Source organism: Malus sylvestris, chromosome 6, assembly GCF_916048215.2.
Source record: "Malus sylvestris chromosome 6, drMalSylv7.2, whole genome shotgun sequence".
Taxonomy (NCBI): domain Eukaryota; kingdom Viridiplantae; phylum Streptophyta; class Magnoliopsida; order Rosales; family Rosaceae; genus Malus; species Malus sylvestris.
Window position 1 is genome coordinate 34,469,682 of NC_062265.1, and position 20,451 is coordinate 34,490,132.

The 20,451-nt window shown below is 38.8% G+C and overlaps 1 protein-coding gene across 1 annotated transcript; it reads right to left on the bottom strand.

Annotated features, from left to right (window-relative positions):
• Positions 1-15,269: 15,269 nt before the first annotated feature.
• LOC126626324 (glutamate decarboxylase 4-like) lies at positions 15,270-19,037 on the bottom strand. Its single transcript, XM_050295623.1, has 6 exons — positions 18,813-19,037; positions 18,495-18,699; positions 17,069-17,269; positions 16,490-16,958; positions 16,156-16,208; positions 15,270-16,034 (listed from the first exon to the last, which is right to left on the bottom strand). The coding sequence occupies exons 1-6, from the start codon at positions 18,899-18,901 to the stop codon at positions 15,534-15,536; spliced, it is 1,518 nt and encodes a 505-aa protein (XP_050151580.1). The 5' UTR covers positions 18,902-19,037; the 3' UTR covers positions 15,270-15,533.
• Positions 19,038-20,451: the final 1,414 nt, after the last annotated feature.

Genomic DNA, 20,451 nt, shown 5'->3' on the forward strand with positions numbered 1-20,451 from the left:
GTATATTGTAAGCCATAGCCAATAGTGCCTTGTATATATCTCAAGATTCTTTTGACCAGAAACATATGTAAATCAGTTGGTTGTGCCATGAATTGACAAACCATGTTCACCGAATGGGCTATATCAGGCCGAGTAAAAGTTAGGTATTGAAGAGCCCCAACTATGCTTCTATAGTGACTCGGATCTGATAACGGTGTTCCTTCACCAGCAAGAATTTGAGTATGAGGCTTAGATGGTGTTGAAGTAAACTTGCAGTTCTCCATGCCTGCCTTTTGTAACACATCTTTGGCATATTTAGTCTGTGATATAAACAAGGAACCGTCATCTCGATACTATATATGTAGCCCCAAAAAGTATGTTAACCTCCCCATATCTTTGAGATCAAACACACCAGCAAGATCATCGATGACAGACTGTATTTTAACTGAGTTTGAACCAGTGAGAATTATGTCATCAACATACAACAATAAAAGGATTATGTCTCCACCATCAACTTTGACAAATAGACTAGTATATGAAAGAGATGATTTAAATCCAATAGCGGGAAGAAAGCTAGTAAATTTCAAATTCCAAGCTTGAGGAGCCTGTTTTAACCCATAAAGGGATTTGATCAATTTGCAGACATGATCAGGACATGTAGCATCCACAAACCCTTGTGGTTGTTGCATATAAACCTCTTCTTCCAAGTCTCCATGAAGAAAAACATTTTTGATATCAAGTTGCCTTAATTGCCAACTGAACTGAGCTGCTAAGGCTAAGATAAGTCTTACAGTGGTATGTCTAACCACTGGACTGAATGTCTCTGAGTAATCCAAGTCGTGCTCCTGAGAATACCTTTGTGCCACCAACCGGGCTTTGAACCTAGATATGCTACCATCTGGATTTTTCTTTACCTTATACACCCACTTACTTCCAATAACAGATCAATGTGATGGAGGTGGAACAAGTATCCAAGTGCCTTGAGTTTTCAGTGCATTAAATTCCTCTTGCATGGCAATTTGCCATTCTGGTTTCAATGATGCAGCTTTAAAATTTCTAGGTTCTTCCCCATCTGTGATGTCATTAAGAAATGAAAAACCCTCAGACAAATGTGCATTGAAGTTGGTAGAGAAATCAGCAGAGAATAACACATCAAGATGTAAGGAATGCAATTGAGGTAGAAAAGCAAGATATCCCATATAACTCTTCTTAACAATGGTACCAATTTTTAACCTGGTTTGGATACAATTCTGATTGACATATGTGATGACTGAATTATTATGATGTGAAGGTGAGGTAAAAGGAAGAACTACCTAGAGTTGTGCAGGATCAATGACAGGAAGCAAATGAGTAGTGTTCGGTGAAGAGGAATGAGCATAAGGTGTTCCAGACCCCTGATTTTCTGATTCTGTTGAGACATGATCTTCTGATGTAGTAGTATTTGGAGAAAATATTTATGTGCCTGATTGAGATAAAGAGTTCTGTGATTCTGCATGATCAGTAGGTCTCCTTGCATGTGACACTGGTATAGATACAATAACAGGTACATCCCTTGGTTGTTCCTGTTCCTCATGTCTATCTAACCGTGCAGGACTTGTGTGTTGAACCATTTTCACAGGAAATAAAGATTCATCAAAATAGACATGTCTGGAAAGGATAAACTTCTTAGTCTGCAAGTTATAACAAATCACTCATTTGTACCCTTGTGAATAGCCTAAGAATGCACACATCACTGATCGTGGTTGTAACTTATTAATGTTGTAGGGTCTCGGCCATGGGAATACAGCAGAGCCAAAAATCTTAAGAGATTGTATATCAGGTACCTTCTTATACAAAGTCAAGTATGGAGAACTGAAAGACAAACTTTTGCAAGGCATGTTATTGATTAACAGAACCGAATAAGCACAAGCAAGTACCATAGCTCAGAAGGTAAACCAGAAGCACTAAGAAGAGTGATTGCAGTTTCTAAAATATGTCTATGTTTCCTTTCTGCCACTCCGTTCTGTTGAGGAGTATACGGGAAAGATATGAGCTGCAAGATACCTTTGTCAGCTAGAAATGAAGTAAAACTCTTGCTTGTATATTCCCCTCCCCCATCTGTTTGCAGTGACTTGATTGTTGTACCAAATTGATTAAGAATAAACTTGTAGAACTTAACAAAGATTGTAAACACATCAGATTTATTGCTTATGGGAAATATCCAAACAAATCTTGTATATTCATAAACAAATGTTACATAATACCTATATCCCTCTATGGATCTTACAGGTGATGGACCCCAGACATCAGTATGCACTTTCTGAAAATGAGATGTACACCTATCAGTTCTAACAGGAAATGGAATCCTGGACATCTTGCCTTGAATACAAGAGATACAAGTACTATGATTATCATCTGTTTGTACTGGAATATTTGACTGTTTCAACATTGTAGTCATCACATCATGAGCTGGATGTCCAAATCTCTTATGCCAGACATTATTCTTCACTGCTTTGCCCAAATAAGCTGCTGGATACTTCGTTATGAACTGAGAACCCTTTGCACTTGTGACTATAGGGATCTGGAACAATTCCTCAGGGCTATTCTTTCCGTGGTACACTATCTCCTTTGTCTTCTTGTCCTGCATAAAGAATTTAGAATTATCACAGATAAACCAACTTTTGTTATCTGCACATAACTGTTCCACAGAGAGTAAACTCCTAGCAATATTAGGCACATGTAAAACTTTATTAAGAATCAGGGAACGTGTAGGAGTTTGAAGCATAGTTGAACCAATATTTTTAATTGGTAGACCTGTACCATTCCTAATTGTTATCTTCTCAGATCCCTCAAAAGGTATTACTTGAGAGATAGCACTGATATCAGAAGTTATATGATGTGACGCACCAGAATCAACAATCTAAGCATCTTGATGAAGAAATTGTGAAGTCTGTTGTGCATTCATTACAGACAGTGATGGAGGTGGAGGTTGTCCTTGATAAGCATAGTTTCCCCTTTGATAGCAATCCAAGGCTGAGTGATCCCTCTTCCCACATACTTGACACTCTACTACAACACATGTGGTTGGTACATTTGAATTCCTGTGAAAGCAATTAACTGCAGTGTGTCATCGTTTGTTGCAAATCTGACATTCAATCAGCACTGTAGTTCTAGTATCAACCATGCTTAACCAATTATTATTTCCATTCCCAGATTGTCTTGAACCCCATGAATTTCCAGAACTATACCCTCTTCCTCTGAAGCCATTATTATTTCTGTAATTGTTTCCACCTCTATAGTTGTTGTTACCTCTATAGTTATTCCCAAAAGATCCAGATTGTGCATTCAACGACTGTGGTCTAGGTGCATTTTGACCACTATAATTTGCAGAGAAACCGTAACCAAAAGAGTCATTTGGAAACTGAGGTGGTGGTAGGGAATAATATGGCTGTTGAACTTGAGGTGGTGGTAGGGATGGTTGTGAAGCATAAGGTACAGCAGTGATAGCTGGAATATGAGCATGACTATGAGAATTGGAAGATGAAGCAGAAGAGCCAGAATCAGTGTTTGAACCAGAACTTGACCCTTGAACATAGAGTGCTGACAGATTCTGAGTAAGTGTATTCATTTCACCTTCAATTTCCCTCTTAGTACTAAGTAACAGTGCTCTGAACTCCTTCAAAGTGAGTGTAGACTCCCTGGCCAATATAACAGTACGAATAAAACCATACTCCCAAGGTAATCCAGCAAGACCAGCAATCATAGGATCATTATCTGAGATGGATTCACCTGCAACACTAAGTTGTTCTCTAATATGCTTAAGCCTCAACAGATATTTATCAATCGTATCTGACCCTTTTTGAATTGTGTGTAATTCAGTTTTCAAATGATTGATTCTGGATTTAGACACAGTGGCATATCGATCAACCAGATTAGTCCAAGCTTCATACGCCGTTCGACACCCAATCACATACTCCATAGCCTCATCAGTAAGAGTGGCAAGCAAGAGGCTTAACAAAGCCATATCAGTTGTTTCCCGTTCAGTATATGCTTCTGTGATCTCCCTTGTAATCCCATTATTTGAATCAACAACAAACTTTGATGGATAAGGAGTTGTACCATCAAAGTGACCAAACAGCTTATATCCTCTTAACACCGACTGAAACTGAAATGCCCACTTGGAAAAATTATCATCCCTAAGCTTGATAGTAAGCATTCCTAAAACACCTTCAACTTTAAACGAAGACGCAGCCATGAGAGAAAAATGGACACTTCCACATATCAAATCAGCTAACCACAGAGAATAACACCCTAGAGAATAACACTCTAGACAACTCAAGAAAGATTGACACTTTCTTGCAAGTAGATCTTGAAACAAAGAAAGACTAACACTTTCTTGAAACTGATATACCAATTCACAATATAGCTATCAACCCTTCAATTAACTATCTCACAAACACTATATCAGACTTTGTTGATGCACAAAATCAGTGAGGACTTTGGTACAACATAAAGTGTCAGGTTTTGTGACCTTCGCTTGGTTGCTTCGGTCACTAGTGAGGATAAGTATGTAAATGAATAGAGACAGAGAAGCAAACACAAGATATACGTGGTTCACCCAGATTGGCTACGTCCATGGAGTAGGGGAGTTCTCATTAATTGTGAAGGGTTTACACAAATACATAGGTTCAAGCTCTCATTTTGTGAGTTCTAGTGAATAGTTTAGTACAAAATGACATTAGAGATTATTGTGGGAGAATGATCCCTATTTATAGAAAAGAGTTTCTAGTTTTGTTATGACATTGACATGTGTCGTGTTGTGATTGGCTTCTGATGTTGACATGTGTCGCGCTGTGATTGGCTTCTAATGTCGACACGTGTCGCATTGTGATTGGCCTCCTGGTTGAAGGGAAGCTCTTCTGGGTCCTTGACGGTATAACGTTGACCGGTGCTCAGTAGTTTCGGGATTGGTCAAGTATGGTACAAACATTGCTCCCCTAAGTTCCCGAGTAAGGGAAGCTCCTCGGTTGGGGACTTGCAAAATCCAAGCCGCTGAGTAATCACGAAACTTCTAAGTACCGAGGTGTGGTATCGTCTTCACTTGCCTTATCTTTCTCATAGGTAGATGTGGCATATTCTCTGGAAGTACGCTTCCTCCATTCAGAGGTGGTGTCTTTAAGCGGTGGAGATGCACAAGGTAATGTATCATTTTCACTTGAAGCTTACTTGTAGTTTTAAGCTTGGTCAAACGCAATACAAACCATGTAGTAGGAGTCCCCCAAGTCGCCGAGCTAGGAGATCTGCCGAAAGAGGTGACAGACAAGGTAAACAATCAGAGCTCCAAGCAATCAGTCCCAGATCAGATATGTGATTTCGAGTTCTGGCTGATTGTTCTCATTCTCCCTATCTTGCAAGCAGCATGAAGGATAAAGGGAAGAAAAATGAGAAGAGATGATATGAGATACTTTTACTCTTGAAGAAGTAACTTTCCACAGGTTTATTCTTGAACTGGATTTGATTCAGGATAGTGGACACTTGATCTTGAATCGGGCTTGTGATATCTTCAAGGACCGTTGGTGGCTTGATCTTTAAGGATTTGATTCAAGAGTGGTGAATCGGCACGTGCAGTTCACAACGCCTTAGTGAGTCGACTTAAGAATTTGAGGTTCAAAACAAGTCCATCAAATCTAGAGTATGATCAACCCTGATGATATGGGATACTCTTGCTGTTGACAGAATAGTGAATGTGGTATGGAAAGGTGTCGTGCTGTAGTGATCTGTTTCAGCTCATTGTTGAACCTTCTGCTTCAATCTTTTGCATGGCAGAAGTGGTATGCAACCTTTGCATTTAAATGGTCCTTTAGAAAATTCCTTCATAGTGACTCATCCACGCTTGGCAGCTTCAGTGTAAAGAGCCAATATCTGATCAACTGTCATGAGGTATTTACCGGAGGAATTCATGACCTTGACAACAGTTGAGGATGAGTACTCGAGAGCAATGCTAAGTAAGCAACCAGGCAAGGGTTCCAGGCAGTCAGTTCCAGATTGGAGGTTTGATTTCAGGTTCCGACTGACTGCTCTCTTTCTCCTTGTCCTGCAGGTGTGGATAAGGACAAAGACAAGGACATGGAGAAAGCATGATATGGGATACTCTTGCTTTCGACCCTGATGATATGAGATACTCTTGTTCTTGGTGTGGCTTATATGCTGAGGTATTATCGGGAGGAAATGAAGCTGAGTATTTCGAGAGGTTATGTTGAGGGTGTATTCTCGAATGCGAGAAAGGGTTGAGCATTTTTGCAGGTTTACCTGTTTGTGGAGGAGGGAGGTCGACATATATAGGGATTTCCCAATAGCAAGTAGTAATGCTATTCCTTTACCCTTCTTGATCACAACAATGTAGTGGGAGCTGCCAGCTTCACGTGTTTTAACTTTGTCAGAGCACTTTGAAAAAGTGGTATGTGGTATCTAGAAAGCTGATGTTGCGTGTGAAGATTACAGACAAGCTTTATCTAAGGAAATCTGGCTCTCGAAGTTCTGAGAGCTATGCTTCTTTGGTTTTCGAACAAGCAATCCCGTCGGGGATCTAGCTCTCGAGATTTGGAAAGCGGTGCCGCTTCGGTTTTTAAGAAAGTAATCCTGTTGGGAGTCTAGCTCTCGAGATTCGAAGAGCTGTGCCGCTTCGGTTTTTAAGAAAGTAATTATGTTGGGAGTCTTTTCTCGAATGTGAGTAAAGGTTGGACATTCTCGCCAGTCTGTCTTACCACGGAACATGGAGGTCGACACACATAGGGACTTTCCAATTGTCAAGCAGTGGTGCTGTTCCTTTACCCTTGTGGGTAATAGTAGGGTAGCTAGAACTTCGAAATTCTCGTGCCTAAACTTTGTCAGAGATCTTTGGCAAAGTTATATGTGGTACCCGAAGAGTTGATGTTGCGTGTAAAGAGTGGTGCCTCTTCGGAATCCGGAGAGTAGTACTTCTTCGATTTTTTGAACCAACGACCCTGTTGCCCTTCGTTTTATAAGGGCACCAATTGTGTGTAAGAAGTACATTAAGAGAGTTATTGCTTATAGGAATTTTCCCCTTACTTCAGAGATTTATTGCACCTCATTCTCCTTCATCATTTCTGAGAATGTCTGGCCCATCCGACCGTTGTTTTGACTTGAACTTTGGTGAGGAGGCACGGATGCCTTCTCAAGACAACATATGACGCCGTTCTTTCTTATCCCCTACTGGTCCTCTTACCGTTGGGGACTCCGTGATGAAGAATGATATGATCGCTGCGGTGGTGGCCAGGAACATTCTCACTCCCAAAGATAACAGACTACTTTCCAAACGGTCTGATGAGTTGGCTGTTAAGGATTCTCTGGCTCTCAGTGTTCAGTGTGCAGGTTCTGTGTCTAATATGGCCCAACACCTATTTGCTAGAACCTGCCAAGTTGAATCATTGGCGGCTGAAGTGATAAGTCTCAAACAGGAGATTAGAGGGCTCAAGCATGAGAATAAACAGTTGCATAAGCTCGCGCATGACTATGCTACAAACATGAAGAGGAAGCTTGACCAGATGCAGGAATCTGATGGTCAGGCTTTACTTGATCATCAAAGGTTTGTGGGTTTGTTCCAAAGGCATTCATTGCCTTCGTCTTCTGGGGCTGTACCACATAATGAAGCTCCAAATGATCAACCTCCAATGCCTCATTCTTCTGGGGTTCTGTCCAGTACTGAGGCTCTGGATAACCACCATCCGGTGCTTTCTCCTTCTGGGGCTCTACCGACTGCTGAGACTTCCCCTAAGCAACCTTTATGAAGGCTCCCTCTTGTTTGTTTATTTTGACTCATGTATATGTACATATTTGTAGCTTATCGGAAATATTAATAAATAAGATTTGCTTCATTTCAACGTATTGCGTTAAATACACCAAAGCCTTCTTCAGAAAGTTCTCTGAATTTTTTCTTTTGTTGAAACTTGTATTGTTGAAGCTTTGTGAGTGAAACATGTAGTTTGAGGTAGTGTTCCCTTAATTTTCCGAGTGAGGAAAACTTCTTGGTTGGAGACTTGAAAAATCCAAGTCACTGAGTGGTTGTGAGACTTCCGAGTATCAAGGTGCAGTAGCATATGGTGGTAGTCCCCCAAGTCTTCAGGCGAGGAGAGTTGCCGAATGAGGTGTATTGCTTGCTACTAATTTGTCAAAGTAACGAAGCCTTGTTTTGATGTCACACCTTCATATATGCCTTATCCAAAAATATTTCAAGCTGGTTTTAGCTTTGTGAGGGCCCAAAATTTTTGTGTAGCCCAAAACTGCTCATTTATTCATTTTGTCCGTCACTTTTTGTGGCCTTTAGCTTTTCTTTTGCTTTGCATTTTCCTTTTTTTGCTGGAAAGGTTTTCATTTCCACTAAAAATCTGAATTATTCCAAAGCCATGTTGAAGGAAATGTGGGTGTTGGAGCCAAGGAAGTGAAGGGGGAAGTTAACGTAGAGGGAGCGGTAGCTCTTCAATATAACACCATTCTCTGTAGCTCAAATCGCAAGGTTGTCTTCATGAAAATTGTTCCTTAGCTTGTGAACTACAACATATCCAAATTTGAGATCCATCGGAGTAGTACAACTCCAGATATTCAGGTATGATGAGTGACTGTTCATCATTTTTCTGTTAACCCGTTAGACTTATTGTGAGCTTCGAAACTTTATGTTCTCTTGTTCAGATCAACATACTTTCTTCATCGAAGTTGTTCCTCACCGTGTGAACTACAACATATCCAAATTTGAGATCCGTCGGAGCAGTACAAATTCAGAAAGTCAGGTATGATGAGTAGCTGTTCATCATTTTTCTGTTAACCCGTCAGACTTATTGTGAGCTTCGAAACTTCATTTTCTCTTGTTCAGATCAACATACTTTCTTCATTGAAGTTGTTCCTCATCATCTCTTCCATAACATATCAAAAATTCTGAACAAACTAACGGTTGAATATTTCCAGATCTTCGAAACACCGCAGCAGCTTTGAAGCTTGCAGAAATTTAACCGTCATGTTTGGAGCTTCAACACTCTAACTTCCGTCGCTTAAATAGAAACATTTCCTTCGTGAAAGTTGTTCATCTGCCTCAGCGCAACGAGAATACTCATGGCTGAAGCGGCCATCATACTTTCGTAATGACTTGTCCAGCTTCTGGTGAATAGTGTACAAGTCATCTGCGGAATGCAAGCGATCGGTCTAGAAGATGTGTTGAGAGACAAATAGCTTCCTTAACTCTTCAAATGAGTCTACTGTCTCAGGTGAAAGACGACAATACCAGTTTAAAGCTCCGCCAGAGAGGGTGGAGGGGAAGAGAAGGCACCGTTCTTCGTCGGTGTGTCTCCGGTATACCATGGTGGACTCAAAGAGGTTAAGGTGTTCAATCGGGTCTTCCCTTCCAGTATAGAGTTGTAAGTCAAGCTTCTGCTTTGTCTTCGCTTGGAGGGGGGTGTTGATGATCCTTCTTGTGAGGGGGCTAGGCCTGGGTTGGTTCCAGTCAGGTATCTTGGCTTGACGTTCAGCCTTCAACTTGTTTACTTCCTCCAGGAGCTGTAGGACAAGGGGGTCCTGAGTGGAGTCGTGCACCACTGAAGTTTTCTTCCGTAAGTCCCCATCGCCTCTTGGAAGTAGGAAAGTTTGATCAAGATAGCGTGATTTTTCCTTGGACTCGCCACACTGACTCCTAAAGTGAGTATGTCGGAATATTTCCGAGTCCCCTGTACCTTCATGTTCTTCTGGGACCTGTTGCCCATTCCCTAGATTGGCTGCTGTCCTGGGTCGTGGAAGAGGACCGAGTCTTTCAGAAACTCTTGAGTCATTGATCTTCGAGCTTATGTGGATGAGATTCTCTCGACGTTGCTTTAGGAAGTCTCGATAATCGCGATAGACGACTTTTGATCCTTCCACTCCCTCTGTGAGGAGGTGCTTTCCTCTACTTCTTCTGCTTCGGGTTGAAACAGCTGGGTTGAGAGAAGTCTCCTGTTGATTATCACATTGATGTGTAGCTCGATCCCTATCAGGGATGTCCATGTTGGATATCGGTGACCCTCCATGTTGGGGGCATTCAGATGATTGTTGACCTCAACAGGGGCGACGAGCTTGTGTGTTTGAGCATGCCTAGCCTCGTGAAGCATCTCGAAAAGTTTTTCATATTATTCCTGGAGGACCTTATTCTTCATCGCTATTTTGTTGTTCTGAACCTCTAGCTCATCGACTTTAGCTTGAAGAGTAACTCTATTTCCTTCATGCTTTCGTTGCTTCATACTAGGTCCAAGGGGAGTGTCATTCTGTGTGCTATAGCTTCTTTCGCTCCCCATGTCGGAGAGAGATGCTTGGCCAAAAGAGAGTGTACGAGCGGTGGAAACCAGCTTGACAAAGCTGAAGAGAGTGGGAATAAGTGTCGTTCCCACAGACGGCGCCAAATGTTGATGCATAAAATCAGTGAGGACTTTGGTACAACAAAAAGTGTCAGGTTTTGTGACCTTCGCTTGGTTGTTTTGGTCACTAGTGAGGATAAGTATGTAAATGAATTGAGACAGAGAAGCAAACACAAGATATACGTGGTTCACCCAGATTGGCTACGTCCACGGAGTAGGGGAGTTCTCATTAATTGTGAAGGGTTTACACAAATACATAGGTTCAAGCTCTCATTTTGTGAGTTCTAGTGAATAGTTTAGTACAAAATGACATTAGAGATTATTGTGGGAGAATGATCCCTATTTATAGAATAGAGTTTCTAGTTTTGTTATGACATTGACACGTGTCGTGTTGTGATTGGCTTCCGATGTTGACACGTGTCACATTGTGATTGGCCTCCTGGTTGAAGGGAAAATCTTCTGGATCTTTGACGGTATAACGTTGACCGGTGCTCAGTAGTTTCGGGATTGATCAAGTATGGTACAAACAGAATTCATTCATCAATTCAGAAGAAATCATAACAGAATCTCAAACTCCATTAAAAATCACAACTACTATATCAGAATTCATTCATTAATCCAGGAGAAAACATAACAGAATCCCCAATTCACAAGAATCATGACAGACTCTCAAACTCCATTATTCTTAAAAAACGAAATCAACATTCAAGACAAAAACCCAGACGAAGAAACATGAACAATATCACCTGAAATGGATCAATTCTTCAAACACGACTCATGATCAATCCTTTGAACACCATTGTAAACTTCAGTAGCCCAAACGACCAAAGAGCCCTCAGATGAAACATCAAGAATCCATATCAGATTAGCAAAAGAAACCCTTGGATGAACCACCAAGAAACTGAACCAGAGTAGCGGAAGAAACCCTTAGGATCAGAAACGGCAGCGAGCCTTCTCCAGCTCTGATACCATATTAACCTAGAATATTATGATATACTAAGATTATAGAACAATGGTAGAAAGAATGATGAAAAGAAGAAGAAGAAAGCTCTGTATATTTCGAAGAACATATGAAATGCAATCTATCACAAATGACAGCTACAACAGCTATTTATAATAGCTAATGTCTCAATACAAAATGACTCAATTACCCTTTCTAACAACTTTCTTCTAACTAACTCAAACTAACCAATATAGTTACATGAATCAGTATGACTATATGGTTATTATATGTGGGAGTAATGGTTTTAATTTACAAGAGCCATTTGAGAAAAGGAAAGGGAGAAGATTAGGAACGATGGCAGCTCTGCCACTTGTTCTCTTTAGGCGCGCTGGTTTAGACCCAGAGCTAATGAGTCAGTTGGATAGTGATAAACACAAAAACCCAGTGCCAATTTTTGAGAGGGAAGTGGAGAGGGGGGAAGGATTTGCAGAGAAACAGAGAGAGTATTTACTCTTCAGTAGCAGATGGGCGTTTTGCCGTGGGCACTGGACGGTGACTCAGTGAGAGAGAGAGTTTTGCGTGTCACATTTTTTGTGGAGCGCGCTCGTCTCGTTTTCCACGCTAAAAATCTGTCTAGTTTTCTATGAGAGGAACCCGTTTTCGTTTTGTGTGCAAAGAGTCCGTTTCATTTTATATGCATCATGTTTGTCTCGTTCTGCATACGTAGTGTCTGCTTCGCTTCGCATGCACAAAAATCGATCTTTCGCATCCACTAAGAAAGACTTTAGGGAAATATTTTGCATGAGAATTAAGGAAAATGTCGCAAGACTTTTGGATGTGATTTTAACGTTTTTTAGATTCTAAAACTATTTTTTATTGATTTTCAAAATTGAAAATTAGAAAAAAGAATATAAACTAGTAGTAGGCCCCCAAGGAGATTTGTAGGTGTCGAAATTCTTAAGAGTGTTCTAAATTAATTTTATTAAAGGTGTGGTACGACTAAAATGACTCAAATTTTGGGTTATATTAAATCTTGTAAAAATCATCAAAAATCATCGGAAAACGTGAGTTATAACTCACAGTTGTGAAAAAAATTGAAATTTTTAGTTTTAGGAAATATTTTGCCTATGAGTGAACGAAAATGTTGCAAGACCCTTAGATGTGATCCTACCATTTATTAGGTCTCGGAACTATTTTTTTATTGATTTTTAAAGTTGAAAAAATAGAAAAATTATATAAACTAATAGTGAGGCCCCCAAAGAGATTTACAGGTGTCAAAAATCTTTGGAATGTCCTAAATTAATTTTAGGAAACATGTGGTGCAACTAAAATGATTCAAATTTTGGCTTATAATGAATCTTGTAAAAAGTTCTCAAAATCGATTGAAAAACATGCATATATATGTTTTTAACCTCTCATACATTATCTTTTTCAATTATTGTCATCATATTGAATAAAAATGAAAACAACAAAAATAATTATATACACTTGTGTACGAGAAGAAAAAAAAGTGTAGTTTTGGAGACTAATGACATAGGAGAAGGTCGTTCATGTTTCACCCGAAGCCTTATTATCTTTGAAATCATAGCATGAATGACATACTTTTGTCGGTTGGGGATGATGTATGAGCTTTTTTTTCTTCGGGGTTTATACGAGATGCTTGTTTGGCCTATGATGGCCATGAGCTTTACATTTTAGCCGTAATCGGTTTAGACAAATCGGCTTAATCTCCTACAACCATATCCTTTTTCACATAATTAATTATCATTGATTGTGGCCACATTTAAGCCTTCACCAATGTGCAGGATTGTTCCTCTTTAGTCGTGGTAGGATGAATTTGTTTTGAATAGGAAATTTGATGTGGATGCAAATTTTCTCCTCCTCGATCTTGGACAATTTTGCACCTACAAAACAACTAGCACCTTAGGTTAAGGCCAAAAGCCTCACGCGCCCACGATGAATGGGGGGGCTTTGGCCGAAGAACCTCCGATGCCAAAGTTAGAATTTTAGAGAAAAAAAGTGTTTAGAGTGTTTAGGATTTTTTGCAGGAGGATTGAAATGAATTTTTGGTGAGAATAGGTGCCTATTTATAGAGTTAGGCCTTGCCCAATTTTGAATAAAAGTAACCAGCCACTAAAGGTTTTTTGTGGGGTTAAATTTCATGTTTAATTAGCCAATTTATTGGCTAATTAAATATGAAAAGAATAAATGGGTGGTTATAAAAATGAATGACTATTTTAATAAGGAAAATGGGAAAGGTGAGGATGGGAATGGTGGTGGCCGGCTTTGACTATTAATTTGGGTGATTTTATTGACTATTAAGGATGATTTTAGGAGATATGGTAGGTATATATTATTTAGCTAATTGATTAGCTAAATAATGAAATAGAAAATACTAGGTTTTGGGAAATACCTTATAGAAAGGATTTGATGAAAGAGGCTTTAAATTGTTACCTATTTTGGGCACTTTTGACTTAGTTGAAAGATGATTGCCCGCTGCTCGCGCGTAGGAATCCCGGTATGCCTCGAGGGTATTTTTGTCATCTTTTGTCCAAAAGTCCACATGTCGCCTAGTGAATATTTTTGGCCCCACATTTGATATATCAGATGTTTAAACTTTTGTATAGTTTCACAAAACTTAGCCATCTCTTCACCAAACTCCTTGTTTTCTACATGGAGTTTGGACAACTCCTTTAGTTAGCCATAATAGTCTCGTTGTAGAGCCCATGACCATAAGTTAGCCTTTCATAAGTTGGCTCTATCTAATTATTGGAAGCATTTTGAAAGCCATTTGTTGGCCTATCATAGTTTTCATGAATGAAATTGTTATCAAATAATAACTTTCCTCATACACATTTGTACTCTAATTTCTAAGACTATTATTATCCAATATCTTGTTGATAACAATTTTGATTATAGCCATAAGTAGGTCAACCATCATATTATGTGTGACTTGAGAGCCCGCCATCCAAATAGCCATAAGTTGGCATCTCATAGGTTGGCTCTATGTAATTTTGGTCATAGCCATAGCTAGACCATTCATCACCATCGTCATCCATTTCATACTCCAAGACGTAGTCATCGAAAGCATGTTGAGCGAAGTCATAAGCATTAGGATTGTCCATGATCTAACTTCTAACTCCACATAAGTATCCCACTAGGCACGCTAAAATGTTCTCTCCCTAAATTAGCCATGAGCCTTGCTGGTAGGCCGGAAATTTACTTAAATATGAAATTGGAGATTGCAAGCGCGCCACTATTAGTTATCGCTGGAAGACAAGATTTTGAGTGATAGAGATTGCCCTTAATTGACTTCTAATCAAAAGATTGTGGCGTTGAGCGGGAGTGCCTCAACTTTAAGTTCTTTTGTTGCCTTGCTTATTAAGAATTTTACTCATGTATATAATTAAATCACAAGAGCTCAAGCCCTGATTCAAATAGAAAGAGAAATTGCTTAAGTGTTTTGTATTAAAATAACAATGATAAATCAAAAAGAGATCTTTTATTGAAATGCTAGTAACTATTACAAGAGAGAGGGAGAGGGAGAGAGAGAAATTTAATTACGAATACTTATAAAGACAACACAACTATGATGAGAGAACTTACACTATTGAGTAAAGCTTTGAAATAAAAGGTTGCCAAATAAAATAAAGCTTTAATTTGAAAATGAAAGATTGCAACAGTTGGTTTTGAGAGATTGAGTGCCCTCTCTCTTTTCTCATACTCTTCCACTATAAACGCTAGCCTTCGTCGTCCTCACCAAAATATCTTCTTTTTTATATTGCCTCACATACCACATGACTTTTCACCACTCAAAGACAAGTTTGCCCTTAATCGTCCTTAATCATAAAAAAATAGATAATGCTAAAAGATCAAATTTACAAATCAAATTATATGTCACTAATAAGAAGCAAGTATGTTAATCAACACTTAATTAATAACCTAATCATCTCCAACCACATAATTTAATTTGCAAATTTAGTTTAAAATTTTTAATTTCTCTAGTATTACTCATTAAAAATACCAAAATCAACTTAGAATAGTGGGTTCCAAACAGAGTTTCTGGGAAACCTACAGTAGTAGAGCATAGAGGGAAAGCAGATCCTCTTATACATGCATAATTTTACAGAGTCGTGAAAAAGTTGAGAACAAGCCAGTACCGTCCTTACGATTACACAGGCAAATCAAATAAGTCCTCAATTATTGAAGAAACCAAACACGATCACACCTTAAAATATTGCCTAGCATACGCCTGTTTTCCTCCCATTCACAAGCTCCTTCCAGCGCGACACTACCTCTTGCTCAATCTCTGTTGCACTCTTATGAACAATAGGCTTCACAACCCCCTCGCTGCCGCGAACTACTTCATCGACAGTAGCCGTGACATGGGCGGCTTTGCTAGACACGTGGCTCGGGAGTGTGTCTATTTCCCTCATAACTTTGTCAATGTCTGAGACGAGCCTCTCCGCCAAACCCCGGCTGAAATCCTCCCTAATAACCACGCGAAGAACAGCTACATGTTCTGCATTGGCTGGCATCGTGTAGGCTGGAACTATCCATCCGAACTTTCTCAAACTATCGGCTACCTCGAACACAGTGTGCTTGCTGCTGTCTTTTAGAGAAAATGCCACGAGGGGCACTCCTATGTCTTTGGAGAGTATTTCAAACCGCCCTGTTTTCTCTAGTCCTTCTCTCAGCAATCTTGTATTCTCCACGCAGTTTATCATCACATTTTTGTAACCCTAATATATTTAGGGAAAGAGAAACAAATTACTCAGACAATAAAACATCATTTTGTGTAAAATCAAACCGGAGAACATTTTGGCTAACGTAGGTTATGTATGAAATGGTAGCAAAGTTTACCTCAAAACCTAGTCGAATGAACTGATAATACTGAGCAATTATCTGGCTAGAACCTGCATGCAGTACAACATATGATGGAAGAATTACAATATGTGGGGAAAGTTAAGGGATCTTTTAGGGACTGATTGTATAGGAAGCACTTTTGTTCATAAGATTCAGCTTGGAATACAGAGATATAAGCACTGTGCTTCCATAGGAAGCACATGAAAATATTTCCTCAAGTAGCGCATAGGCGCATCTCGAGAAAGTGTTTTTGTGACCCAAAGGCAAACTAATTAATCAATCTTTATTAGCAAATGTGTACCCATTGATAGATAAAAGTATAATTCAATACCTTTAGAAAAGTTGAGGGTGAAAGTGGGCTGATCAGATCCAAGGTAATTGATGTGAAACACAAGCTCGTCCGGCAAGTCCTCCTTACTCCTCCACACAACCCATCCAACACCGGCATATACAAGGCCATACTTGTGACCACTCACATTGATGCTCTTGACTAATGGCAAGCGGAAATCCCACTCGAGCTCAGGATACAGAAACGGAGCAATAAAGCCTCCGCTGGCAGCATCGACATGAATGGGAGTATCCCATCCCGTCTGCTTATTCTTTTCAGCAAGGAGATCATTAAGGAGCTTCACGTCTTCGAACTCTCCTGTTAGGGTTGAGCCTAGAATAGCAGCAACACAGATAGTATTCTCATCAACCATCTCAATTGCTTTCGTAGGGTCCATCACATAGTATCCCTCCGACAGCTTCACCTCCTTCAGCTCAACTTCAAAATACCTCGCGAATTTTTCCCAACAAACCTGCAAAACATATTTTGATCGAGAAATAACAGTAGGCATGCGTCAATAACCCTTTAAATCTCAATTGGATACAGGTCGTAAATGCAAGTCATCTGAGAAAGAATTCTGACCTGCACATTAGCTCCGGTGACTATGTTGGGCTTATCAGAGGGCTTTCCCTCTAGTTTTCTCTTGTGTTGCCACTTCCTCTTGAAAGCTAGACCCGCCAACATTATTGCCTCTGAAGAACCTACTGTTGACACACCAACGGCAGTTTCGCCGTCTCCAATGGGTGCATTAAACAGATTTGCGATCATATTCACACACCGATTCTACATTTAAAGAGAAATAGAAAGAAATGTCAAGATTAACAAGCATGTCAAGTATGAATTGGGACAATATATAAGAATAATCTTATCATCCTGCAACTTTAAACTTAGAATTATTAGGTTTATAAATTATTGTAATGTTTAAAAGCATATTTCTTTTGGAGAATATGGTGGTTTTACAGCGAGGAGTTATTATGTTCTGAATTAAAGTTCTAATAAATTTTTATTTTGTCCACTTAGCATCAACAATCTTTTAAAATTTCAATTGAAGACGCAATGAATATACAAGAATAATTTTGATAAAAAAACAAGCGATATATATGAAAGGTAACGTTAAGGAGACCAAAATTTTAAATCAAATTTAGTAAACCAAATAATGTGATTGTTAATGATTGGATTATTACATGAATGTTGATTATCATGACTATTTTTTATTAGTAACCCATCATTTAGTTTTAGAAATATGATTTAAATTTTTTATCGCAATAACATTATCCAATATGAAATAGTGTGCATGTGCATTGGAAAATGAAAATAACCCAAACATATGGATCCAAATTAAGGAGAAATTTTTAGTTGTGACGGGAACATGGATGGTATTCTACGTGTTTTTATGTAAGTGGTGGAAAATTTTAATTTTTAAGTTATTAACATTTTAACACACATAACCTACCATTTATATAAGGACACGTAGTGTAACGTATGACGGTCACACTGAAAAATCTCTCCAAATTAAGAGTTTAATTTCTTAAAAGATAAGGACTACTAATAAAATATACTGTTACTGGTGTTATTGATGCAATCCACTCTCGGTGGATGTTCTAATATTAAGCCACGAAGTCAGGGTCTGCACACGGTGCAGCCATACGCTAATTTCTGCAGTCAAAGTTGAAGGTTGCTGTCAATACATGATAAATTGTTATCCTATCCCCAGTCCTAATCCTCTCACCCATAGATATACGTAACGCTAATGTTTGACTTGCATCCTCCAATACTTCATAGATCTCGATGGCGTCTAAATTTGTTTGCAAATTAAGTTAACTTTATTATAATTAATATTTACATAGCGAGTAGTGAAGAAATACGTGCGAGAGACTCTATATGCAACCAGTTGTATATATTTTTTACTTTCGACGAAAGATATATAGAAAAGACAAATGCAATATACAACCGATAACGCAAAATTTTTACCGTATAAGTATAAGAAATGATAGATGGATGAGCTAACCTGGAGTTCAGTGGTGACAGGGTACTCATCCATGTCGACGTAGTTTTTGTTCATGGAAGCCATCATCAGCCGATCGCATTCGGGCTCCATCCACGTCGTCACGAACGACGCCAAGTTCAGCCGCGGATTCCCGTCCAGCATGAGCTCGTCGTTTATTATCTGATACGCCGCGTCCTTTGGTATCGACGTCGCCGGCATCTGAAACCTACACAATTACACGTACGCATTGCTTAATTCTTGATAAAAACTCGGTACCTTTTCACTAATATTATTTAGTATTTATAAATATTAAAAAGAAAAGGGGTATTAAGAACATACTTAGGGAGGTCGTTACGCACATATCTGGAAGCAAAGGTACAGTTCACCAGCTCTCCAAGACGGTCACCGGATGTCGTTGAGATCGCCATCTTAATAAACTATTGAATTTTAGGAAGAAAGAAGAAGAAAATAGGAAACAAAAATATGGTGCCGGTTGCAGTTGAGGAACCGAGGAGAAGTTGATGCTATTTGCGTTTATACTATTCTCTCAAAACTTTATGAGAGAAAAGAAAGGCTAGCCGAATAATAAAAGCATAACGTAAGGCAGAATTAAGGACACGTACTGAAAAAGTTTGGCCAAATTGCCCATTTTACCCTGAGTTATTTTAAAGCATCGCTACCGACTCACGAGAGATTTTTATGTATGATCGTCATACAAGATGAAACATTATGTCTTTATATAAATAATAGGTTATGTGTGTTAAAATGTTAATAACTTAAAAATTAAAAAATTTTACTAATTATATAAAAATACGTGATATATCATCCGTGTTCCCATCACAACTAAAAATTTCTGACCGACTCACTATGTGCTATCCTCCCCTTGTTTTGATTTCTGTCCACCTTTCGGTGGGTAGGAAAGATCAGAAAGTCTTTAAGCACACCTGGAGTCCATCATTGGGTTAAATTCTTTTTATGACAGTGAACCCCATGTGGACCCATTAATGGTTACGCGTGCATTTCTATTAACCATCCGTGGTTAAACTTGTATTGTCGTCCAATAAAAGTTTCTCACGTTTGAAAAAATATTTGTGATTGGAGTGAGTCAAGGGGTCTCTCTGTCTTACTGAAGCTTTTCTCAGTATTTGGGGTATTAAACCATTCACATTTGTAGTTAAACTCTAAATTACAAGAACTAGTTAGCTTTAAGGATGTGGCCAATGATTTGGAACTTTGAAGTAATTTGGTCCTGTAACGGAAATGGAGTAACGGCATATGGTCCCCAAATCGGATCGGATGAACCAGAAACTATGCAATCAATCGTCTTTCTACACAAAGGAAAATGATTTTCGGTTGAAAGTGAAAGAAAGGAAGGAAGCAAAGAAGAAACAAAAGGAAGAAATTATCGTTGGCAGTGAAGATGACTGACTGGTGGTGGTGGACACTGGGCAGGAAGATGGGGTTGGCTTCTCTCCTCGTTCCACCGAAACTTCGTACAACAAAACAAAATTTTGAATAAAACGGGTGAACTGCTAATTTAGTTTATGAATTATTATCTGAGTAAAAATTAAAATTTTAAATTCTTTTTTTAAGAACAAATTATTCTTTAAATTATAAAAAATTGTCAATTACATCTTTAATTTTATATTCGAAACTACATATTAGAAGGTAGATTGATAATTTTCATAAAAAATAGTGTATGAAGTTAATTTTGAAGGGGAAATTAGACGTTAGCTTCACAGCCTATATCAAATGTTAAGAGCTTATAAACGAGAAAATAATAGTATACACTTTAAAGTGTGTCAAATATCGTAAGTTGACGGAAAAATTAGATAGTATGGATGGAATTAGTAATTTTTAATGAATTTAGAAACTTATTTTACCCAAAAAATATTTCAAGAACCTAATTTTCACTAAGATGATAATTCAAAGACTAAATCAACACTTCGCTCGAGTAAGAATACTCGATCATGTTATC

What these genes read in the sequence shown, in the direction of transcription:
- LOC126626324 (XM_050295623.1), bottom strand. Translation starts at nt 18,901, where the DNA reads ATGGCGATCTCAACGACATCCGGTGACCGTCTTGGAGAGCTGGTGAAC. An exon ending in TCACCGGAGCTAATGTGCAG is followed by an intron (nt 16,959 to 17,068) that starts GTCAGAATTCTT and finishes TATGTTTTGCAG; the next exon opens with GTTTGTTGGGAAAAATTCGC. An exon ending in CACCCTCAACTTTTCTAAAG is followed by an intron (nt 16,209 to 16,489) that starts GTATTGAATTAT and finishes TACTGCATGCAG; the next exon opens with GTTCTAGCCAGATAATTGCT.